Below are 26286 nucleotides of genomic sequence, written 5' to 3'. Positions count from 1 at the left end.
ACCCTTCTCTTTTGGCTTCTCGTCAAATCTCATGGGCACCACTGGCCTTCCTGCCACGTGTATATTCTTTCAGTGCCTTCCTCTTCATGATCAACCCAATTCTGTCCAATTACTCTTTTCCCCAACTGATCATGAATACTTTTGTTTTTTAAGCACCGATCCATGTTGTTATAATGATATGCATCTTGAGCATGGATAGACCGGCGGTTGGTTCGAGATTACCTATACTCCCGATATTGATTGCTACATTTTGGACAGTCATGTCTGGTAGGCAACTTCAAACCTTCATTCCAGCAATGTCTAAAGAAGGGACAATTCCAATGTAATTCAGCTTGTTCCCTTTCATACTTCTTTTCTTCTAATTGATGCTGGTATGCTTGATCTTTTAACCAACGCTGATAATCCTTTTCCTTCTACTGCTGCCATTTATTCAATAGAATCCGAGATGTGACCCGCGACTTTGATGTCTCTTTTTTCAACGTCTTCCCTGCTCGTATCGGCTCTTTTATTTGGCATGGCGTCTTCTAATCTCTCTCTACTCATCAGCCAATATTTACATCTTGGGATCAACTATTCCGGCTTCTTTTGATTTGGCTGATGTTAGAACCTTAGTTTTTTCTTTGAACAGCCCAGCATCAACCATGTTCTGATCTTTTGGGAAAGGATTATCATCGACTTTCATCTTCCGAGGTGTATCGAATTTGAGCCTCCCTTGCTGAATAGCTCTCTGTATATGCTGCTTGAAGATTCTGCATTCATTAGTGGAATTTACATAACTTCTTGTTCTTCAACTGATCAGGGGGCAACATGACATGACCATCGGGCAACTTGATCTACCCCTTCTCAAGCAAGAAATTGAAGAGCTTATCTGATTTGGTAACATCAAAGTCATAACTCTCCTCAACTCCTCTTCCCCAAGGATTTGGCACCATCACTGTCTTCTTGCCCCAATTCCATTCAGCTACAGCAACCTCTTCTTCTTCATCTTCATAGCCGTCATTGACTGAATATGGATCATAAGCTTCGGCCACTGAGGTACTCTTCTAGAATTAGGTATCTCTATGTATGCTCTAGAATTGGCTATTAAGTGTTGCCACCCATTGAGCCAATTGACCCAAGTTGTCAAATTCCTATCCCAGCAGTTTCTCTTTCCATATTGGTAGCATTCCTTGGACGGCTAAAGTAGCTAACTGATCATCGGCCAAGCTCAATGAGAAACACAGATTCTTAGTCTCTTAGAATCTCTGAAGAAACTCAGTGCCCGATTCATTAGTCCTCTGTCTCATGGTTGTCAAATCGGTTATTTTCTTCTCTTCGGTCCTAGTGTAGAAATATGTATGAAACTTCTTCTCTAGGTCAACCCAATTGGCAATGGAGTTGACTGGTAGTGATGAGAACCAAGTGAAGGCCGGCCCTAACAGGGACAAGGAGAAGAAACGAACTCAATGGGCATCCTCAACTAACGCTTCATCCAATTATATAAGATACCGACTGACATGTCCTATTGTGCTTGTACCGTCTTGACTAGTGAACTTAGCGAATTCTAGGAGCCTGTAATTTGTAGGAAGAGCGACCAAATCATACCACTTTGGATATGGGCGTTTGTACGAAAAGGTCAGCTCTTTTGGCTTCAGGCCAAACTGATTCTTCATCATCTTAGTCACCTTCAGCAGCTACTCGTTAGCTTGTGGATTTGGATTTCTCGGTACTTGCTGACCCATATGTGGATTGAAATCCCACGTGCCTTGATATCCTAGATTTGTCATCATGTGGAGGGTGTTATAATCTGTGCCATAATGATAGCCTTGTGGAATCTCAATCTATTGGGTCCTTTGCTGGCTAGCTGCTTGAAGTCTCTGATTATAGACATAAGGATCTATATCTCTATGGATCTTCTGAATGGATGGTGCTATCTTTTGAGCCAATGATGGTATGTGGCCTGATATGCCAAAATTGATCATCTGGTTCTGACTTTTCCCCATCGGCTGTTGCACATGCTGTATTGACGGTCCAAGATTGTACTGTATCTAATTCGCAGTAGCACCTGGAGTTTGTTCAGATGAACCTTGAAGTGACTGGACTTCACCATTACCAGCTGGTGCTACTTCTTGATGGCTGGTGCCGACTTGATTAGTCCCTTGGGTCAACGGATCTAGAATGTTGTAACAAGTCGGTCCAACCTGACTAACTGGAATTCCATGAATTGCCTCTTTCTTGGCGTTGTGAAATGCATCAATGAAAGCTTCATTGCGGCTTGATAGGGCATTACAAACAGATTTGTCTATGGCTTCTGTAAAGAAACACCTTTCTTTAGCTTCGACTGTATCTGTCTGTCCGTGTAGTAGAACTCTTGGTAGTGGAAATTTTTGAATAATTGTGTTGTCACACGTTTTGGTGTAGGACAGCAAACACTTCTTCTGAAATTCTTCCATAGCTTTGTTGATGGTATCCCTATCTTCATTAGGTAGGTCTTCATAATGTACCATAAGGATGTTATCATTGTTGTGAACCACCATGACGAATGTGGTGTCCCACTGGGCGTGCCAGAAATGTGTGTCGACACAGAATTTCGTCCTGTGCCGAGGATACATGCAGCAAGCCAGAAGGGTCTACTCGATGGAGCAGATCTACCTAGCTTTAGCGCAGGGGTGGTCGATCCTACGCAATCCTCCCGAGGCATGCCAGTCAATTTGACCCTCCAATTGACAAGGAGAGAAAGTTCATCAGTAATTAAGGGGGAACTTGCTGGTGTTGCCAGACAGTTCTGAAAGTACGGCTATGAGAGCCGATATGAAAGGAAATCAGCTAAATAGCCGATCCCAATATATTCATGAGAATAAGTCAGTTAGAGCTCATGGGGTCATGTGAAGAAGAATCGGTTATCATTCAGAATAAATATCATTTAAGAAAACATTAATCAATGGCAATAAGATATCAATGATGATTGGTTTATACTGAGCCAATGATTACAAGTAACCGAACTCCTGTTTATGTAAAGAAACAATTCAACACCGCTCAACCATCTAATAAAGATAAATCTAATGAACATGTTAGATCTCATCTATTGCCATGACCAGTGGGGCATGAGGCAGAATCATCTAGGCCATAGAAACAACAATAGACTCGATGACCCTAACTCATTACTAATATCAGTGGGGCATGAGGCAGAATCATGCAGGCAGTAATACAATAACAAGATCATGGGGCTAACACATCTTTCAACTTATCTCTACTTCAACGATCTCATGATGTGAACCGTTCGTGAAAGCATTCGATATCGGCTAAACAGCCGATTCAGGCATAGTGCACAGTTAAGGTCATGCCTTCTCAGGAATGGATCTACTAACTAATAATCCCCACTCCATGGTGCCAATAATGGGGTGAGAGGCAGAATCCCATAGGCTATGATGATGGGCCATGGAACGGTTCTCGCTAACCAATAGATCTACTCAAGATCGAACATGCCTTAACCGCACGCTATGCATGATTAAGATTGATATAAAACAACTAATAAAAACATAACTCATCATTTAAGATGCAGATTAGATCAGTTTAAGATTAGCAAATGATGGGTTAAATAAGATATAAGGCCGATCCAAATCAATCTCAATCGAGCAGAGTGAAATTGCTATAATTAGATAAACAATGAAAGCAATAAGCAATATCGGTAACTTAATAAATCTACCAAAGACTGTCATTCAAAGGTAGAGCCGATAATTTGACCTTGATCTAATTCAAGCAGTGGGGTGTGAGGCAGAATCACATAGGTCATACTTGAATTAGGCAAGAGTCGATAACTAGCTTATACCAGAGCCACAGTGGGGGTCGACCGGATCGATGCAGACATATGAACAGAGGTATAAACCATGACGGTACTTACAACAAGCAGTGGAGGTCGACTGGATCGATGTAGTTGTACTTGTTGAAGAACTCGCTGAGATCTACTCTACTCCTACTCCTAAGGGGTGGCTAGAGCCAAAAAAAGTAATTGACTTGTATTTAATTGATTGGTTGTTTTTTACAATAGCCAGGGTTTGGTATTTATACCCGAAGCCTGAACATGAGTCCTATTTGAGCATGATTTGTTATAGACTTTGACATAAAAATGAAATATTCCTAATTTAAGATAACTTGAACTCTAATCTTTCCCTTTTTATAGAGTCCAACATGTTTTTGTCCTAGCGTTGATCGTAGCCTTGTCGTTATCTGCTGGCGCTGTCCGAAGAAAGTCGATTCCTAGATTTTGCGTCTGAATTAGCTGTTTCTAATCCACTCGCAACTGATCCCTTGATGATACAATCCTAGGAGCTTCTTAGTCTCTGTGACTGTCCTTCCAAATTTTGGTGTAAACAGTCGGGTCAAGCTCGGAACTAGGGTTTTATCCTATGTAACAGGCAAGCTACATGACATGCCATGATGAACTATTAGTTGTCGTGTGGAGGCATGTGCATCCAAGGAAGCAGCCCCCCTAATCGCACCGCATGCCATGACGAGTGGATCGAACCATGTTGCACTCAAGGCTAGCTCCCACAGTGATAGATCATGATAGTTCTTCATCAGAAGTGGTAGCTACATCCGAAGATGGAGATGTGGCGGCAGCGACAACGTCAAGCTAGGAGAACCCAGGCACCAAAACACACGAGCCCTACTAGCCAAAAGCTATAGCTAGCCGAACATAAGAAGACCACGCTCAGGGGTTCACAAGCCCCTCGAGGACATCAAGCCAGTGTGGACTGGCCCAAGGCCACCTAGGAGGCTGACCCACGCCAGCTATGACCACTCAAAACAATAAAGAAGTGACCCCATTAGCCCATAGCCCAGAGACTATGACAACTCCACTATGAGTAGGTGTTTGGGGGCTCACAGCGCCTCGAGCAGCAACTCCGCCATGAACAGATGCTTGAGGGCTCAACGCGCCTTGAGTTATGACAACCAGATCTGCAATGGCTTCTAACATATTAGTTAGTAACGTTATCTCTGGCTCTCGCTACTCTACCCAAACACATCCACTTACATGTATAGGTGCACCCTTAGTTCCATAATACCGCGACCAACCTGTGGAGCGAACTACAGAATAGTGTGCCCACACACCTCACCTTGAAACCGCTCAGGCTCCTGAGCAACCCGATCTGACTCACACTAGCAGCTAGACATGAACTACTCATGGAGGCCATGCATAAGAACATGTATGCATGCTCCATGATGTAGCACTGCTTGTCACTATCCTAGTGACCCCTTCCCGAGCACCTTGCAACCGCTCCCAGCACCATGACGAGCCAGTGACCCATGTCTCGATCTCATGATCAGGTTACCCTAGCCGACCCAATGGACTAGCTCCTAGGTGAGGCCAGGCACCTACACGCGAGCCTAAGAGGAAATGGGAAACCCCTTTGTTCAGATCCAGTGGAGTGAAGGGAAAGAGAACTAACATCGACCTCTCACCTTCTTCTCGCATCATGCTGGATCTACTGTCACCCCTCGCTGCTCTGCCACTTCAATGGACCGTGCATGTTTTTAGCCCCATGGGCTAGCCCCTAGGGTAAAAAACGCATCCCCAAGTGCAAGACCATTGGGGAGAAGCACATTCCATCTTGAATGAAAAGCGAGCGAAAGAACGAAAACATGACATGTGAATTCGTTGGTCGCGCATTATGCGCAAAGAGTCCAAACATCATCCATCGCCGAATGAGAGACCTGCTTCGAGCCCCTCCATGCATACCTACGATGGGACAAAATGGTGAGTTGTTCCCCTACACCTCGACCATGGCATTGGGCCACACAATGTTTAGCCCTATGGACCAAACCCCGGGCTAGAACTCGCACCCAAAGGTCACAAGGTTACGGGAGAAGATCCTAAGCAACAAGCTCGATAATGGCTAAACTGGCAAGAACAACTCACCTGCAGAGCACTTGCACCTACCCAAATGACTATGGTAGGGGCATCACCCAAGTGAATGAAACCGCCAGGAACTCCTTTAAAGCTCTAGGAAACATAACCCACGTGAATCGCTCAGGAGCACCAGGCACCTTAGCGTGTACCCAAATGACATAGCACAACCACCTTGCCTAGGTCCACAGCAACCACCCCTCTAGAGGAAAGCCCAGTAGGGAACAGTAGGTATGCCACCTCCCTCGGTTGCGATAGGCGCGCGCTGTAGCATACGAACATGAACCACCATAGCCCGGCAATGGCTCAATGATGAGCCTAACCAAGCGGAGCGACTTGCAAGAACCAACAACATAAAGCCTAAAAATATACCCACATGAAAGCAAGAAGGAGAAGATGTCAATGCAACTCAAAGAGGGATGAAGCGAGGCATGACGCTGCCAAGTCTAACCTACAAACACTCGGATCACAAAAATGGGGTCACGCTAGCCTGGGGCCCATGGGTCGACCCCTAGGTAGGGCTATGTGGCCGCAATGTTTGAGTGACCAGACCAAGAATGGTCATGGCTAGTCAATAGCACATAGAAGAATCGAATCCATGAGACATAAGCTAGTAGAAACATCTTTAATAAAGAATTCTTCAAGAACCCCGGGCACACCCTAGGGCTATCATCCATCACCATGAAGGATCTCCTCCACATCCATAGTGGCAACAATGGCATCCACAGCAGTGGAGAAGTCATTGACCTAGGCCATCTGCTCCTCCTACCAGGCGTGCTCCGGGAACCTAGGCGTCACCCAATGAAGATTCACCCTAGTTCACAGCTACAAGGTGGCAAGGGCAACACCGGACCCCTGCCAGATCCCTACAATCAACGTGCACTCATGATCCTCCATAAGCAAAGCCTCCCATAGATAGGCCTCCCCTGCCTCGTGGCAGGAAGCCGCTAGCTGCTCCTCCAGCGCTATCAACAAAACAATAAGAGGGTCAACAACCATGGAAGCCAACAAGAAACCACGAGGAGGAAGAGCTACACTCGCCCACAATCTAGGCCTAGGCGTCGATGGCCACTGCCTGTGCGGTAGTAGCCTCCCTCTTTGAAGCCTTGAGAGCTACCTCAATAGCAATAAGGCAGCCCTCCAACTGGTTAACCTCACGGGCAGAGTTGAGGTAGGGCTCGTGGGCCTCCTCCACCACATGGCAGACCTCATGAAACTCACATCGATGGAACAAAGAAGAAGACGATGACGAGGATGACGAGTTCAACCCTGCCTCTGATGGGGTCACACCGCAAGCAGCACCGGTGGCCCCACTCGACATGGTAGAGAATGCGGCCCTAGAAGTGACATGATCAGCTCTAGTAAAATCCTGACCTCTAAACATTGACCTCGAACTCACCCCTGCTCTTGCAGAAAGACTTGAAGACATGGAGGCAACTGCCACCCTCCGGTGACTCCTTCTAAGAGCACTTATCATAGCCCATACCGATGACCCTAGTGGCCAGAATTATGGACATGCAAAGGGAAGATGAGCGATCAATAGGGTAGGTGACCCGAGATGAACACCTCACCAATCATACTGCCCGGTAGATTTATAGCCACCACAGGTTTGTGAAGTACTCATGAGTCTGATCGCATTTATTAACCGCTTTCCCATAGCACAGGGGAGGCGGTCAGATGAAAGGTTAAGTGGTGGATGCCAACACAGCAGCATATCCTAAGTAAGCCTCATATCTTTCATTATCTTTCGATTCACGCACCCACATTTTATGGCGTACAACCATTTACAAGAGGGCACCGCCAAGACGGAAAGTGGCTAGGGGAGGTCGATAACCCCCTAGGTTCACATGCTGAGCGAACCTCCACATCCAAAACCCCATGTCGTGCTTAGGAAACCTCCTCTTTGGTTGGCTCTTAGAAGGGCTCGAGGACATAAAAGGGATAGGGGCAGGGAGGAGATGGGCCCCTGTGGCTCTAATCAGTGGTGCGAAGCCACATGACCATCTCTTCTAGTGTTTGAGTCATCCACTTCAAAGTCTCCTAGGTTGACCCCCTCTGGGGGGAGGCATCAAGCTCTCTAGCCACTGTGGAGGTGGTTAGGGACCAACAGGATTGATGGCCAATGATTTATTGGACGTCTCACATGAGGCACAGCCAAACTCCACATCAATTGGGGAGGATATTGGGTCCAAATCAAATTATCCATAGACCCCGACGAGGCACACCACTCCAGCCATGTGGTTACGGTGGACATGCCTCTCCCCACGTGGGGCAAAACCAAACCTGCCTATAACAAGGCATCGTGCCCCCTCATGGTTGGCAAGGACATTAGGGAAAGATGGAGACGAGTCCCCATGACCCCAAAAAGAGCCAGGGACAAATCCCGGCTGAATCCACCCTACATCCTAGGTCTTAGACCTAAGGTTAGCTCCGAAGACTCATAAACCACCAAGTGTCTATGACCCTTCTGGGAGAGGACGATGAAGCAGATGGCTAGGGAAGCACAATATAGTCTTCCTCGAGAAGCAACATGTGGCGCAAAGCGTGATAACAACTCGATCACATGAAAAAACTAAGAGGTCCAAGACCTATGAGCCAAATGGACATTCGCAAAATGAAAAAAAACTCACAACCACAAAGGAAGAGGTCGAGAAAATGCTTTCTTGTGTCAAACCAAAAACCATGACCCTGATCTCGTGACCTAGGGGCTCACCATAGGTGCAAAGGGAACATACAGAAAGGGTTGTTCTTTTCACCCAACTCTGGGCAGTACAAGAGCGATCGAGCCACTTGAGATGCAGTTAACCATGACACCATTGCCAAGGTAGCATTATCGAGGGACCCCAGAGGCGCCTACTACAAGTATGGGAGGAAAAGAGGCAAGAAATCGCCACCTGCTCCTCCTCATAGCACCCTAGCCTTATAGGTGGGGGCACATAGGAAAGAAAGAATGGGGCGAGAACAAGCCCTCAGGCCACCACCATCATGCTTCAAAAAGCATGAAGGGGACACCATGGGACGATAATGCCTTCCTCGAACTTAAGGCAGCTTTCCAAAGCCATCTACAAGTATGGGAAGCAACTAGAAGTTATCCTTGGTGCTCATGCTCCGACAACCCAAGACCTATGGGTCTAGGTAAGTGCTCGAATCATGAGACCCCATGGTTAGCCTGAGCACCACCCTGGTCCTTCCCTGTTTGCAAAATCCCTTCTAGCACCAGTTGTTGGAAGGATAGCACTAGCTCCAGCCACCATAGGAGACCCCGAAAGGAACACCCAATAGGAGCCACATGGTCCCCCCTAAGCTTTTCTCTCCCATTTCCTTTCTCTCAGCAAGAAGGTGGGAGATGATTTGTAGATGTAGCAATCTATGATTCAAATGGCTAGGGGACCAGTACTTATAGGCCCAGGGGGGACAGAGCAGCTCGAGACCCCCTCGCCACATGGTAAACCATGAAAGGTCATGGATAGTAATAGATGCTCATGTAAGGATGGAAAGTCTAGACCTCCCCAGAGGCAGGACCGATGCAGCATTGATGAGACCACATGACCCTGCCTAGCTCATGGACCTCGATGAGCAGCACGCTGGCATGGCAAGGCTCGGTAATCATGAACCACTTCGACAGGATGGAATGGGGCACAACATCCATCTACCACCTTGAACACACCAAGCCCACAAGGGGTCGAGCGGCGAAGCTCGAAAAAGCCACGAACATGAGCCCACACCCTAACGCACGCGTGTACCAGCGCTTTCACGATCATTTCATGGTCGCAAAAATGCTCAGGGGCTACTGTCGGGGTTATAACCACAAGGTGTCTCAAGGAACCAATTAGTCAATAGGACACGTGGGCTGCAACACGCTGGCTAAAAAGGCCCGAACGACCGAGTCCTAGTGAAAGCCAAGCAGAGTGGGCCAGGCACTAAGGCCGGGGTCATCCTCGACCCCTTCCATCCACCTTAACACATAGCGCTCGCAAGACACATGACCTCTCCCCATCACAACCCTTGGGAGGGATGGGGTGAGGTCGAGTGCAGCTAGGCATGCCTACTTTGACAAAGAGCAAGCATGCCGCACTGACCCCGCATGGACCAAGGGGATGGCAATCACCTCGGCCCGGTCAGACACCATCCCTATGCCATGCTGCACCATGAGACAACACCACACCATGATGGCAATAGGTGCGACACCCACAGTCCAAATATAGACTAACTAGATGCTTGTACGATCCCACCCACTATAGGATGGGGATCCATGACAAGAGGCTCGACAAAAAGGCCAGCTAGACCGGTAGAGTGCCCCAACCCCAATGATTAGGGTCATTGCCCTCAGCCCCATAAAGTGACCAAGTGATCAACGACCCAAGGCAGCTACCCACTTTGGGTATGATGTCCCTAGGAACTAGGAGACGATGATGAAGGCCACGACAGACACTATGTTGCATAGGATAGCTGACGAACCACCATCAAGGCCACAGTGTCACCATGGCCGGCATGGTACCGCCACATCACACCCTACCACAATATGACTAGAAGACCATGATGATAGCCACAACCGAACATGCACTAGAAGATGGTGTAGCTTGCAAGCCAAGTTAGCTAGGGCCTCCCATAGGCTCTTGACCCTTTAGTCAGGAGAACCTCCCCTTTTTACAAGTTCTGGCCCCAAACTCTATATAAGGGCAGCCAGGGCACCCATCTTGGGGGACGATTCACATCCTCTACCATTTCATTCATTCACCATTGTAGTAGGGCTCCTAGAGCTTCTCTTTGGGTAGTCCTTCACCTAGCCTAGGTCCTTCCATCACTTCCACCATTCTTGCACCCCCTATTGTAAGAACTTTAGAGCATTCAAGTGAGGAACATGCACTCGATCATCTCTAAGGTTGGACATAGGGCTCCGGCCTAAACTAGTATAAATCCTCATGTCTATTGGATGCTACCATCGTCTTCTAGAGCAGCACGACAATCACATAAGTTTACTAGTCCATTTTACAAAACATAGACACAAAGGCAGATACTCTCTGAACTAAATGGGGCAAACTTTCAAATTCCTAGCCATCAAACTTCTCTGTGATAAATGGCGACATCCCTTAAAGGGCCAATTTAGCCAATTGGCCATCAGACAAATTCAATGAGTAGCAATGGCTCCTTAGTTCTTTGAATCTTTGAATGAACTCAAAGCCTGACTCATTGTTCCTCTACCTCATTCTTGTCAAGTCCATAATCTTCTTCTCTCCTGTCCCACTATAGAAATACGCGTGGAACTTGTTCTCTAGATTGGCTCATCTAGTGATTGATTTTGGTTCTAGTGATGAAAACCAACTGAAGGCCAATCCAGACAGGGACAAGGGAGAATCTAACTTTATGTGCCTCCTCAACAGATGCTTCTCTGAGCTGAACGAGATAGCGACTAATATGTTCCATGGTAGTCATCTCACCTATCTCGGTGAATTTGGAGAAGTCTAGGACTCTATAGCATGGTGCGAGTTGCACAATATCATACCAGGCCAGTTATGGGCATTGGTAAGAGCCAACCTATCCTTTAGGCTTTAGACTGAACTGGCTTTGCATCATAGTAGTTATCCGGTTGACAAACTCATTAGCATCCATGCCAGCATCTTCCTATCTCGGATGCCCTTGAGCTCAAGCCTAAGAACCTTGTACTTGAGCTTGTTGGTCTTGAGTCGGAGGCTACTGGAGTTGTTGAGCATCATAATTGTAAGGATTCTGACACCTAGGATGTGGCATGGGCTCGTACATGCTGACATCAGAAACTAGGTGATATCCCTCTAGATAGTCGATCTGAGCATTATGAGTTGCATATCCTTATAATTGACTATTGAAGTAATTAGGATCAATATTCTTAATGATCCTCTGCACTGATGGAGCAATTTTATTGGCTAACTAAGGCATTTGATATTAAGTACTGAATCTTCCTTGAGCTAGCCGTTGCACAACCTACTGAGTAGCTAGAGAGGTTGGTTGTTAGACTAAATAAGCTTGGTTTTGTCCAGTAGGCTACTGAACTATCTAAGTGATAGGGGCACTTGGCAACTGCTGTGCTGGTAGTTGCCCCCTATCATCTAGGTTTAACCCCTGCTATTGGTAGGGCTTGATCTTGGCCCTCTGCGGTTGGCAGGGCTTGACCTTGCCCCCTGCTACTTGCAGAGTCTGATCTTGAGCCTGTCCTCCTAGAAGTTGTTGTATTGGTGGCTGTTAGAACTACCCACCATTCGGCTACTCACTAGAACCAGGAAAGTTGTTTCACACAGCTGAAGAATTAAAGTCATTGAAGTATGCTGGTCCCACTTGATCAATTGGTGCTCCAAAGAAAATGACTTTTAAAACATTGACAATTATATTGGCTAACACTTTGTTGTGGTTCATAAAGGCTTTGTTAATAGTCTTATAGACCAAATGAGCAGTAGTTCTCACTTTAACATCTTCACTTTGTCCATGTAGGAGGACACTTGGTAGGGGAGTCTTCTGGATGACTGAATTGCATAGCCTACTGCAACACAGTAGGCACTTCTCTCTGAATTCTTCTACCGCCTGCTCAATGAGTGTCTTTTGGTCATTAGGCAAGTCTTCAAGGTTGACCTTGAGGATCGTCTGATTATCCATGTCGATGATTGTGGTCCCACCGGGCATTGCCAAGATGTGTCGATGGCAAAAAGCGACAGGGAGCCATCGACATGAGCAAGTCGAGAGAAACAACATAGAGCAGATCCTGAGCTCTCTCCAGGCTTAAGGCAGACAGTGGACCGGATGGTTGTGACCTAGGGCATGCCAGTCAATTTGACCCTGCAATTCACAAGGAGGAAATTGATCAGTAATTTAAGGTGGAACATGCCGGTGTTTGTCCAGACAGTTCCAAATATGCGGCTAAGTAGCCGATGAAATAAGGCTATCAACTAGAGAGTCGATATCCAGCATGTTCATGATGTAATGTAAATAAAATTAGCATATCAACAATTATCATTTACTTAGTTACATAGATCTAACTTAGCCAATGATCATGAAAACATGCAAAAGATCTAAGGATAGGCGTGTAAGCATTCATGTGAGAAACATACTAGTTTTTAACTAAGATGAAGACAAATAAAAGCATGTAAATAGCCAGTACATCCTCAACAAAATAGGCTATCGGCTAAAACAACCGATTCCAAGGATCTTATCGTATAGCATACGATCGCTCACCTGTTGGATATAAATAAATCTACAAACAACTAGACTCAATCTATTGTACCATCAACAGGTCTAGTCATCTAATGCAGCATTGATAGTGGGACCCTAGATCAGAGACTAGCAGTCGATAGATCTACTTATATCGCAAAGAAATCATGAAGGCATATTATACACGTGGGAGCTCATGTCATCGGCTAAATAGCTGATGGAGACATAGCGGGTGCTTGACGCCATGCCCTTCTTAATAGATAGATCTATTAATCGACAATGTCCATTGTGATACGCTATCAACAGGTCGAGTCGGCTGATGTAGCATTGATGGCGGAGTCATATCGGATGCTGGTGATCAATGAATCTATCTCTTAATAGAACATGACTTCAAACACCCGCCATTTATGATCAAGATTGAGATAGATTAGTCATCAAACAAGATCTAACGTCAAAGATCAAACCCAATCATAAAAGATGTCTAGCAAATGATAGATCGGAATAATAAGACCAATCAATCTCAATCCAGATCGGGCAATTGGTGATATTATATTAAACAGTAAACTATTTAACACAATGTTGATAACTTTGATTAATACCAACGTTTACAAGAGATTAGTCGTTTGTTGTAGTCTTATAAAGGTTGATACAAATCAATAACTAATCTATACCGTGATTTGTAAGAGATCAGTCATCTGTTGCAGCCGTACAAATAACAATATAGATCAATAACTAATGTGTACCATGACTTACAAGAGATCAGTCGTCTATTATAGCTTCACAAGTAACAATATAAGTCATGACAGATACTCACAAACAAGCCAGAGGTCAGGTCGTCCGATGCAGCCCTTCTTGCCCAAAGAACTCATCGAAATATACTCTACTCCTACTCCTAAGGAGTGGCATAAGCTAAAAAGTAAATGTACTTATTTGGTTGATCGATGATAGATATTCATTACAATAGCCGGGGTTCAATATTTATACCCAAGGCTTGACTATGAGTCCTGGTTGGATAAGACCAATCACAAAATTTAAAGAAAAAGAAATGAAATATCCTAATCTAAGATAACTTGGACTCCAATCTTCCCCTTCTATAGAGTCTGAAAGCATCTAGGCCCCTAGTTGGGTTTCGGTGATTAATGACAATACGTGATTACTGTGACTAATGTGTGTTTTGCAGAGGCAATTAAGTTAGGTCACGGTAATGGAGATCGATTGGTCTATCATGGTGGTCATGCCCCTACGATGGAAATCATTTTGGTTTTCAAAGGATGGACGACAAGGTTAAGGATGAACTAGTTCTAAAGTGTCGTTTGGTGTTGAGGAGACACATAGATTAGTTTAGGACTTTGTTTTTCCTTTGGCCATACTATTAAGGGGGTATGGACGAGTAGCTTGACCTAGGTGAGTCTAGTGAGTTAGGTGTGGTGCACACTTGCTAAATCTAGCACTAGGTAGCTCCTAAAAAGCCCTTAGATCTATTGGAGCAAACTTCATTCACGTATCATCGAGAGTTGGAAGTGAATGGAGGGTCAAATGCTGATCGGACACTAGTTCTAGAGTGATCAGACGTTGGTGTAGAGTTCGGTCAGTTCATTTGATCAAGGTGATTTCGTCTGGTGCGACCGGACACTGAGAGGTGAGTGGCCGGACGCTGGGTCCCAGCGTCCGATCGACTCCAGTAAGGTTCTAAAGAGGGAAAATCGTGACCGAACGCGTCTGGTCAGTGCTGACCAGACACTATCCAGCGTCCGATCACAACTTAAACACTGGAGTTCAAGGAGAACTAACCAGAGCATCCGGTCAACATGACCGAAGCATCTGGTCACCCCACAGAGGCACATAACAGTTCGTTTTTCAACCAAGGTTATAAATACTTCCTCCATTCATGTGAGGGGGTACTTTTGCTCATTCCAACAGCTAAGAAACACCTTTGAGAGTGCTAAGAAGAGCAAGGTCCTAGTGAGGTGATTGAGATTTGAGAATCCCAAAGAGAGCCCTCATTAGTGAAAGCAAGAGTAGCAAAGTGTACATCCACCCTTCTCATTAGGATTGTCGTGGTCAAGTGAGAGTTTGTGCTTGTTACTCTTGGTGATCGCCATCACCTAGATGGCTTGGTGGTGATTGGGAGTTTGGTGATCATCCGGTAGAACTTGTGAGCGGTTGTGGGTGATTCACCACGATGGAGTGTCAAAGAATCAACCCGTAGAGATCACTTGATCCTTGCGTAGATCAAGGGGGAGCTACACCCTTGCATGGGTGCTCCAACGAGGACTAGTGGGGAGTGGCGACTCTCTGATACCTTGGCAAAACATCGCCGTGTTCCTCCTTCTCTCTTTACTTTGTGCATTTACTTTGAGGAATTCAATTCTTGTCATTTACATTCATAGAATTGTCATGCTAGAGTAGGATTGGAACATAGGTTGCTAAACTTTTGTGCGGTAGATCAATAGAAACACTTTCTAGGCACAAGGGGTTAATTGGGCTAACCATAGGACTTAATTATTGCAAAGAAATTTAGAATTAGCCCAATTCACCCCCCCCCTCTTGGGCATCTTGATCCTTTCAATTGGTATTAGAGCCTCGTGCTCACGAATTAGACTTAACCATCTAGAGAAAGATGTCTCACAAGGATGGACCTCCTCCTTTCTTTGAGGGGGATGATTTTCTATATTGGAAAATCCACATGGAGGCATATTTAGAAGCTCTAGATGTTGGAATACTTATAGCCGCCTCACAAGGCTTCCCAAAACCTTGGGATGCTACACACCTACAAGGCGATGAGGTGAATTACAAGAAATGGAATGTAAAGGCTCGAAACACCATCTTTAGAGGCCTTTGCAAAGATGTGTTTAACCAGGTGAGGAACCACAAGGACTCCCATGCACTATGGTCGGACATTTGTGCGCTCCATGAGGGAACAAAGAGTGACCGTGAGGAACGCTATCATCTTGTCATGAAAAAGCTTAACTCTTTTGAGATGCTTCCTAAAGAATGTGCTAATGAGATGTACTCATATTTGAATGTTCTTATAGAGGAACTCAATGGGCTTGGACTCACTCAAATGCAACCATCCGATGTTGTAAGAAAAATCTTGAGTGTCCTCCCCATTGATAAATATGGGCATATTATGACCATGCTTCATCAAGGTGATCATTCCACCGCTACACCAACACAAATCTTGGGAAAGATCAACGCTCATGAGCTATACATGCACATCACACCACAAGATGGCTCATCCTCTACTAAGAAGAAAGAAAAAGACTTAGTATTCAAAGCTAGCCAAGAGAAGGGCAAAGCAAGGCTTGAGTATGAGAGCTCAAGTGATGATGAAATTGATGATACAAGTCTTGCTCTCATGGTGAGAAGAACCGCCAAGATGCTAAAGAAGCTCAACAAGAGTGGCATCAAGTTTGATGGTAAGAAGAAGTTCTTCACTAGCTCTAGAAGGAAGCCAATCTCCGAGATGGATTGCTACAATTGTGGAGAACTTGGTCATCTAGCACACCAATGCACCAAGCCCAAGAAAGACAAGTTCAAGAACAAGTACACGGGCAAGAAAGATGACTCAAGCAATGAAGAAGAAGATGAGAAGAAGAAAAACAAGCCATACAAGAAGAGAGAAGGCAAGAAGAAGGACTTCCATAAGAAGAAAAGTGGAAAGGCATACATCATCAATGATTGGCTCATGGAATTTGATTCATCTAGTTGCTCATCCGATGATGATAGTGACAATGAGAAGGTGGCCACCATTGTTATTGACTCTCATCATCTTCACCGCCACCACCTCCATCATCCTATACACACCTATGCCTTATGGCCAAGGGTGATCGCAAGGTATCAAATGATGATAGTAGTGGTGATGAACATGCTAGCAATGATGATAGCGATAGTGATGATGATGAATATGAATCACCTTCTTATGATGATCTTGTTAAATTGCTAAATCAATACACTAATATCATTAGAAAGAGTAGAGCTAAGAATGAAAAACTAGAAGCTAAGAATGATTCTCTTTTAGCTAAATGTGATGTAGCCGAAAAGGCTAGTGTTGAGCTTAGAGAGGCAAATGATGATATATCATCCAAACTCAAGGAGCTCAAATCTTCTAAGAAAGAGCTTAAAGAAAAACATGATAAACTTGAGAGGATACACAATGAGCTCATCACTAGCCACAACATGCTAAAAGAAGAATATACTACTCTTAAGATTAACCATGATAATCTTGTCATTGCTCAAGAATATTTATCCAGTGAGCCACATGATGCTACTAACAATGTTGTTAAGATTAATATAACCACATCATGTGATGATTTGATCATTGAGAGAATTGAGCAAAGTTCTAGTAGCAAGGGCAAGCAAGTGGTTGAGACCAATAGTTATGATGAGTATGTCAAGCTCAAGAATGACAATGAAAAGCTAAAGAAAGATCTTGAAGAGCTCAAAACCACCAACACCATAGTGCTAGAAACTCTTGATCATGATGGTGATTTGATTCTTGAGAATGAGAAGTTGAAAGAAGAGAACAAGAAGCTCAAGGAAGAGAAAAATAATGATGCACTCAAGGAAGAGAATAAGAAGCTCAAATTGGAGAAAGAGCATCTCAAGATTAGATTGAGCAAGTTCACAAGAGGCAAGCATCTTCAAAGTGAGCTACTAATGAACACTATCATGAAGATGGATAGAAATGGCATTGGGTACTTGGCAAACCAAGAGAAGAAGGCTCAAGCTCAACAACAACACAAGTCAAAGCCAAAGCCAAAGAGATGTTTTGAGTGTGGACAAGAAGGCCACTTTGCCCATGAGTGCCAAACTCTACCACCACAACCCTTGCCCAAGCATGCTAGACCTTTTGCTTTCAATGCTCATTACATGCTTAGAAAGGATTCTAGTGGGAAGATGAAAGTCATGTTCTTAGGACCTCCCAACAAGAATAGGCCTAAGAAAATTTGGGTAGCAAAGTCACTTGTTGAGAAGGTGAAGGGCCCTCAACAAGTTTGGGTTCCTAAAGCTTGATGTCTTGTGTATAGGTGAACTATAAGACCGGTGGAAGTCATTGGGTTATTGATAGTGGTTACACACAACATATGACCGGTGATCCTTGTATGTTCACCTCACTAGATGAAGAAGTAGATGGACAAGAAAGAATCACATTTGGAGATAATTCAAAGAGCAAGGTTAAAGGATTGGGCAAAGTGGCAATATCAAATGATCATTCTATCTCAAATGTGCTATATGTTGCTTCATTGAGCTTCAACTTGCTATCCATTGGACAATTGTGTGATCTTGGCTTCCAATGCTTGTTTACTGAGAAGGAAGTTGTTGTATCTAAGAAGGATGATGATCAAGTGATATTCAAAGGATTTAGATACAACAACCTATATCTAGTGGACTTCACCTCCAAAGATGCTAATCTGAAGACTTGCCTATTCACCAAAACAACACTTGGGTGGCTATGGCATAGAAGACTTGCTCATGTTGGGATGAGCTCACTCAAGAAGCTAATGAAGAATGATTTAGTGAGAGGGTTGAAGGATGTGAAGTTTGAGAAGGACAATCTTTGTAGTGCATGTCAAGCTGGCAAGCAAGTTGCAAATACTCATTCAACAAAAGCTTTCATGTCAACCACAAGAGTGCTAGAACTCCTTCACATGGACTTATTTGGACCAACAACATACAAGAGTTTGGGAGGAAATCTTTATTGTCTTGTGATTGTTGATGACTACTTAAGATACACATGGGTATTCTTCCTCAAGACAAATCCGAAATTGCATCTTGCTTCAAGAAGTTTGCCAAGAGAGCACAAAATGAGTTTGAAGTAAAGCTCAAGAAGATTAGAAGTGACAATGGTAAAGAATTTGACAACACAAACATAGAAGCCTATTGTGATAAAGTTGGGATCAAGCATGAGATCTCCGCAACATATACTTCTCAATAAAATGGTGTAGTTGAGAGGAAGAATCGGACATTGATCACTCTTGCAAGAACAATGCTTGATGAGTACAACACTCTCGAAGCTCTATGGGTGGAAGCTATCAACACCGCATTCTATGCATCCAACCGCCTATTCCTTTAAAAGTTTCTTAGCAAGACACCTTATGAGTTGCTCAATAGAAAGAAGCCGGATGTCTCCTTCTTTAGGGTGTTTGGTTGCAAATGCTACATCTACAAGAAGCGGCAACACCTAGGGAAGTTTTAAAGATGTTGTGATATTGGTTTTCTTGTTGGTTACTCATCAAAGTCCAAAGCATATATAGTATATAATCATGCCACCGGCTTGGTTGAAGAAACATATGATGTGGAATTTGATGAATCTAACGGCTCCCAAGGAGCACATGAGAATCTTGATGATGTAGGTGATGAACCATTGAGGGAGGCTATGAAGAACATTCTGGTTGGAGACATCAAGCCTAATGATGATGAAGATGATGTGCAAGTGATCAATCCACCTTCTTCATCAAGTGTGTCACAAGATGGTAAAAAAGATGGGAGAGTAGAAAATGAAGATACTCATGTCTCCCATGAGCAAATGGTGACACAAGCACAAGATGTTGATGCTCCACATCCTCCCCCTCAAGTGGTCGATAGAAAAAATTCACCTCTACTTCAAGCTCATCCACAAGATCTCATCATAGGGAGTCCATCAAAGGGAGTAATGACTCACTCACAAAAACTTGCTTCATTTATTGAACATCTCTCTTTTGTCTCTTGTTTTGAGCCTACCAAGGTAGAAGAAGCTCTTCAAGATCCAGATTGGATCAATGCCATGCATGAAGAGTTGAATAACTTCACCCGCAATGAAGTTTGGACTCTTGAAGAGCGACCAAAAGGTGTAAGAGTCATTGGAATAAAGTGGGTGTTCCGCAACAAGCAAGATGATCAAGGCATTGTTGTGAGGAACAAGGCAAGACTAGTTGCAAAGGGGTTCTCTCAAGTTGAAGGTTTGGATTTTGGAGAGACCTTTGCACCTGTTGCAAGACTAAAAGCCATTTGTATCCTCCTTGCATATGCATCACATCATGAAATGAAACTATATCAAATGGATGTGAAAAGTGCATTTTTAAATGACTTTATTAATGAACTAGTCTATGTTAATCAACCTCTTGGGTTTGAAGACCCTAGATATCCTAATTATGTTTATAGGTTGTCCAATGCGTTATATGGGCTTAAGCAAGCCCCAAGAGCTTGGTATGAGCGCCTTCGAGACTTCCTCATTAAGAAGGGCTTCACCATTGGGAAGGTCGACACCACACTAGTCACCAAGAAGCTTGATGGACATATCTTCATTTGCCAAGTGTATGTTGATGATATCATCTTTGGATCATCAAATGAAGATTCTTGCAAAGAGTTTGGTGAATTAATATCGAAGGAGTTCAAGATGTCAATGATTGGAGAGCTTACATTCTTTCTTGGTTTTCAAGTCAAGAAAATGAGAGAAGGGGTTTTCATCTCTCAAGAGAAATATACAAATGATCTTCTTAAGAGATTCAAGATGGATGAATGTAAGCCAATCAAGACACCAATGCCAACTAATGGACATCTCGACCTAGATAGGGGAGGTAACACGGTTGATCAAACTCTCTACCGCTCTATGATTGGTAGCTTGTTATATTTAACCGCATCTAGGCCCGATATTATGTTTAGTGTGTGTATGTGTGCTAGATTTCAAGCTAATCCTAAGGAAACTTATTTGATTGCCGTTAAAAGAATCCTTAGGTATCTTAAGCACACACCAAGCATTGACCTTTGGTATCCCAAAGGAGCTATATTTGAATTAGTTGGCTATTCCGATTTGTATTATGCCAGTTGCAAAGTTGATAGAAAAAGCACATCCGGAGGGTGCCATTTGCTTGGTAGATCACTAGTGTCTTGGTCCTCCAAGAAACAAAATAGTGTGGCTCTGTCCACCGCCGAAGAGGAATACATTGCCGTAGGTGCTTGTTGTACACAAATTCTTTATATGAAACAAACTTTGCTAGACTATGGTGTAGTTCTAGAAAAAGTACCTCTTTTGTGCGACAATAAAAGTGCGGTAAAACTTACAAATAATCTGGTTCAATACTTTTGCACCAAGCACATAGATATCCGCCATCACTTTCTTAGAGATCATGTTGTAAAGAATAATATTTCATTAGAAGGTGTAAGGACCAAGGATTAATTGGCGGATATCTTCACTAAACCGTTAGATGAGGCGACTTTTTGTCGATTGCGGAATGAGCTCAATGTGCTTGATTTTAGTAACTTCACTAAAAAAATGAGCTTGTGTTGTCCCTTGCATTGCATTGTAATATACAACATGTTTACTTTATGGTAATGCTCTTAAGGATTGTCTAACATGGTTAAGATAACCGCCGAAAAGCGAGTGAAAAAGCTTAACCTTGGATCAAACTTGACAAGCAACTAGATTTACTTTCAAGTATTGCATTCCATATGCATAAATGTTGCTTTGTCATTTATCTTCAATTGCCCTCTTATTGCCTATTTTCTTAAAAAAATTATAGCCTAAGGTAAAATATTTTGAAAATTTTGAGGGCTTGAGAGAGGTCACTCACATCAGTCCCAATTGGTGTTTATTTGGATCTCATTAAAGTTGGGACTTGATTGGAAACAGGTAGCACGAAGAACTTTGAAGATTTACTGGAAAAAGAGTGACCGAACACTGCACCGGACTCTGTTGTCCAGCGTCCGATCAATTCACAGGAGGTGAACCTGCTGCGATGGAGTGATCGGACTCTGCTGTTCAATGTCCGGTCAAATGGTGGTTCAGCGTCCGATCGAGCGAAGATGATGGAGGTAGTGTGGACCGGACTCTGGTTGCGTCCGGTCGGGGTTCACCGAATGCGTCCGGTCACGATTCCAAAAGTTTTGGACCTCTCTAGAGTCGATCGGACTCTGGGTGGCAGCGTCCGGTTGTTGCCACCAGAGCGTCCGGTCAGTAGAAATCGTGCAGTTTCAGGACTCTTTCTTCTTTCCTAATCCAATCCGTCGGAGGACCCCATATAACGCCATCGCTGGTTGACCTAATCTTTATCCACCGCGATTCCGCTGCCCCTGCGCCGACTTCGCCGTCCCGAGCCGCAGCGCCGCGCCCTAGACGCTGAATCCACCAACGGCGCTCCTACTCGCGCCACCTGCTCCACGCCGCCTGCCCGTAGTTGTGCCGCCGCGCCCTGCTCCTATGCCTGCCCCGCCGCGAGCTCGCGTCTCCGGCACCGCCACGCCGCTCCTTCTCATGCCCTCGCGCCGCGGTAAAACATCTCCTTCTCTCTTTACTTTGTGTATTTACTTTAAGCAAGTCAATTCTTGTCATTTATATTCATAGAATTGTCATGCTAGAGTAGGATTGAAACATAGGTTGCTAAACTTTTGTGCGGTAAATCAATAGAAACACTTTCTAGGCCGAAGAGGTTAATTGGGCTAACCGTAGGACTTAATTATTGCAAAGAAATTTAGAATTAGCTCAATTCACTCCTCTTTTGGGCATCTTGATCCTTTCAGAGCCCATTACAATAGTCGGGGTCTTCTTGAGATGCCGATGATATTGAAATCCCGCCGACTCCGATCAGTGTCTTGACCAGCCGTCTATGTACTTACAACGGCTTTTCTCGATATATGCTGAATCATGGAGTCTTATGCAACGAACCAAATCATGGTGTCAACAGAGTCACCAGAGTAGACGTAGCTATTTCAAGTGCTACTTAACGAGGATGTTTCTTGCGATACAACGGAAACACATTTTATCAGAGGTAAGTTAGAGCAAGAAGAATCTAATAACCTGCTTAGCTCAATCGATGGCTAACTGCTCTACTCTATGAGCATGTCCATGACCATCGTTTTCCCATGCTGCAGGTGGTCGAAGACGACGACATTCTGGACGAGGTAGTGGAGGAAGTCAGTGGACGTGGCTGCAGGCTGCAGCTTGGGTCCCAGCAGCGCGATGATGAGCGACTCAGGCAGCTGCTCATCCTCGTCCATGAGGAGTGCCTCCACAGAAGTCCTATACACCTCCTTCGCAGTGGGAGCACGACGTGCTAGGACAGCCGGACAGGTCACCCTCGTCGAGGACAACGTCCATGAGCGCATCAGGGCGGAGGATGACGGCTAGATCTATTGATAGAGTTTGTTTTTCAAAGCTTTTTCAAAGCGTTAATCAATTCTACTAGTCAAACAGTAATCTATTCTAATGACCTAGAGGTGATATATATCTGCAGAAACAAGGCCTGGATCCACTCGTGAGGAGAGTAGTCATCAACCAGATGCATTATATGTGAAATCCAAGGGTGACAAACTAAGATGGATAGAAGAATTCAAAATAAACTTTATTTCTTAATTTCTTTGCTCTTTTATAGTTTATTATAGATTCAGATTAAAATAGATAGATAGGTGACAAAATTCGGTAATGTTGCAGAATATATGTCCGGGATCTTTAAAAAAATCGAACGGTCTGCTCCGCACTTGATCCCTGGGCCGAATGGCCAGCAGCCCAACCGGCCACCCAACTTATTCCCTCCCTCTCTCTTACACACACGCCTAAACGTTAGTTGCTCTTCTCCTTCCTCCAGTTAGGAAATGCAGCCGCTGCCTGCTCATACGAGAGCACGTGTGCTGCTTCCTGCACCCGCTCCTCAACCCGGCCCACACCGACTCCCCGCCACCCACCTTGACGGGCCACCGCCACACGCACTGCTCCCCGTTCTCGCACCCCGTCGCTCCTCGCGGGTATCTTCTCCGACCTCGCCGAGATCGATGGCTCCTTTCGGCCGCCGCGTGTGGCCAGGCGGCTAGGAGACAGGGTCATCGCTGGCCGGCCTAGGCTAGCGAGCTGCCAAGCCGCGCGTCCATCCTCAGCCACCGGCTTACCAGAATTGGTTGTTCCCCCGCTCTGTGTTGCGTCATACATATGGAAGAAAAATGGTGAAAATACATGTTGCAAGAATATGTTTTAAGTGTTTCAGATGTTTCAGAGGTATGTTGAAGTGTTGTATATAGATGTTGCAAGTGTTGTACGGGATGTTGCACATGTTGGAATGGCTATACACGTATATTTCAAGTGTATGTTCTAAATATTTCATCTGGTCCGGACGTATGTTGCAAGTGTTTTATTTGGATATTGTAAAAGTAGATCTGGATGTTGCATATACATGCATGTTGCAAGCATATATTTCAAATGTTTTCAGGTGTTTCGTACGTATATTTGCAAGTGATTCATCTTGATGTTGCATATATTTACGATGGTTTTCAAATGTTTTCTAGGCGTTTTCGCAAGTGTTTTAGATACTTATTTCAAGTGTTTTATCTGTCTTTTTTATGTTGCAACTATTGAATCTGGATGTTTCAAAAGTAGATCAGGTGTTGTACATGGGATACGTGTGGGAAGCGGCTAGGCGCTCGCTCCCTCCCTGTGCGGGTAGCGTCCCGACGCTAGCAACTAGATCGGACCTCTGGGCGCTAACAAGTAAATTAGGTGACCAATTTATTTTTCTTTCGCGGTAACGTAATTCAAAAGGAACGGTATGGTCTTGTTGGCCGCTCTCGCATGCTTTGCCTTGTGACTCCAAATCTCCAATCGTACCTTGTTATGGCTTTCTGACCGGCCGATGGATGGATCGCCTTGACCCTCCTATGTTTGCTCGCTCTCTTGTGACTGCAATTGGTGCACCAGCACCACCACCTCCACATTCACTAGACCCATGCTCCTCTTCATGCGTCGCCCATCCCCTCGCCTTAAACGGCATCACGAGCGCCCAAGTAACGACCGTGCACGTCGCAAGCCGTGCGCCCGTGCCCCCGCCGCGCGCACGTACGTAGGTTTATACTTCTCGCCTACAGCTACCCGACCGTCATGCCATCAGCGATCAGAGACCGGCAGGTAGTGAGCTCGATCGCTCTTCCTGGTAAAGTCAGTTGAGTTGCCCCTCGCCTCGATCCACGACATGATGCGCCGTCGCGGGCTCCCCAGCTTCTGCCACGGCGTCGCCTCCACCTCCACGGTGCAGCAGCTCCACGGCAAGGAGCTGGCAGCCGCCGGCAGCGCGGCGGGCGCGGACGCAGCATCCTCGTCCTTCGTTACCGTGCCGCCGTCGGTGGTTGGTTCGTGCGTGGCGGAGACCGAGGTGAGCGGCACCGGCACGGGCACCGGTGGCAACGGTGGTGGTCCAGCGGTCACGCTTGAGCAGATGATCCTGCAGCTGGACCTGGAGGAGGAGGCCGCCAGGAAGGCTCGGCGCGCGGCGGCGGGGGAGGGGACGTCGACGGAGGAGGGCTGGTGCCCACGGCGGATGTCCTGCGTCGACGGCGGCCGTGGCCCGGCCGACCACGTGCTCCGGTCGGCGCGGGACGCGCTGAGCCAGTACCCGCGCTTCTCGCTCGACGGCCGGGACGCCATGTACCGCGCGTCGTTCAGCGGCTTCTACGAGGGCATGGGCCGCGACCGCGGCCGCGACGCCAATAATGCCGGCAACCGGCCAGCCAGGGCTTCGGTGTGCTGCGCCGCCGGAGCGGGGTGCGCGGCGCTCGCGTGCAGCGCGGGGGGATACGAGATGGACTTGGAGCGGACACTGCGGTTGCCGGCCACCGTCGCCGGGGAAAGCGTGGTGTGGTGCAAGCCCGGCGTGGTCGCCAAACTGATGGGGCTGGAGGCCGTGCCCGTGCCGCTCAGGGGAGGGCTCCGGCGGAGGAAGGCGAGCGGGCATCCGGTGGCAGCTTGTGGCGGCGTCGGCGGTGGCATCAGGAAGCAGAGGCCGCGGAGGACGGGGCAAGACGAGGAGCTGGCCTTGCACAAGGAGAAGCTCTTCATGGCATTGCATGGCTACGATCTTGACGGGACGGGCGGGCGTCATGCTGGGGGCCTCCGGTCCGGCGTGGGGACCGATGCCGTCGGTGCCATTGGCGCGGACGGCGATGGCGGCTGGGAGCCCCGGCTTCGTCGTTGACAGGAAAGTATATGGGACTGCCGGACTGGTGTTGATGTACGCCGTTACTTGTTACTGTATATGGCTACCTCTTCTTTTAGAATGTGTGGTTGTCTGACACTTCAACTCGTATAGAACTGCGGTTATATATATTTATAATTTTATATATTCAGTTTCTCACATGAATAAATATCCTTGTAATATTGTCCAGATTAGTGCAAGAGACACATGCAGTTCTCGTAAAATTTGCAGGAACTAATCCTAACAATCGTGCACTCCCAGTACTGTTATCTTTGAGTCTTTCCTATGGAG

The 26286-nt window shown here is 45.7% G+C and overlaps 1 protein-coding gene across 1 annotated transcript; it reads left to right on the top strand.

The window, feature by feature from the left end:
* The first annotated feature begins 24839 nt into the window (after positions 1–24839).
* LOC136451883 (uncharacterized) lies at positions 24840–26054 on the top strand. Its single transcript, XM_066452563.1, has one exon. The coding sequence runs from the start codon at positions 24997–24999 to the stop codon at positions 25993–25995; it is 999 nt and encodes a 332-aa protein (XP_066308660.1). The 5' UTR covers positions 24840–24996; the 3' UTR covers positions 25996–26054.
* The last annotated feature ends 232 nt before the right edge of the window (positions 26055–26286 follow it).

The sequence above is a fragment of the Miscanthus floridulus genome, chromosome 5, assembly GCF_019320115.1.
Source record: "Miscanthus floridulus cultivar M001 chromosome 5, ASM1932011v1, whole genome shotgun sequence".
Classification (NCBI taxonomy): Eukaryota; Viridiplantae; Streptophyta; class Magnoliopsida; order Poales; family Poaceae; genus Miscanthus; species Miscanthus floridulus.
The sequence above is the reverse complement of the archived record's forward strand: the minus strand, read 5'-3'. Positions and strand labels throughout refer to the sequence as shown.

Bases quoted from the DNA above. Each gene is read 5' to 3' on its own strand.
- LOC136451883 (XM_066452563.1), top strand. From the start codon at position 24,997: ATGATGCGCCGTCGCGGGCTCCCCAGCTTCTGCCACGGCGTCGCCTCC.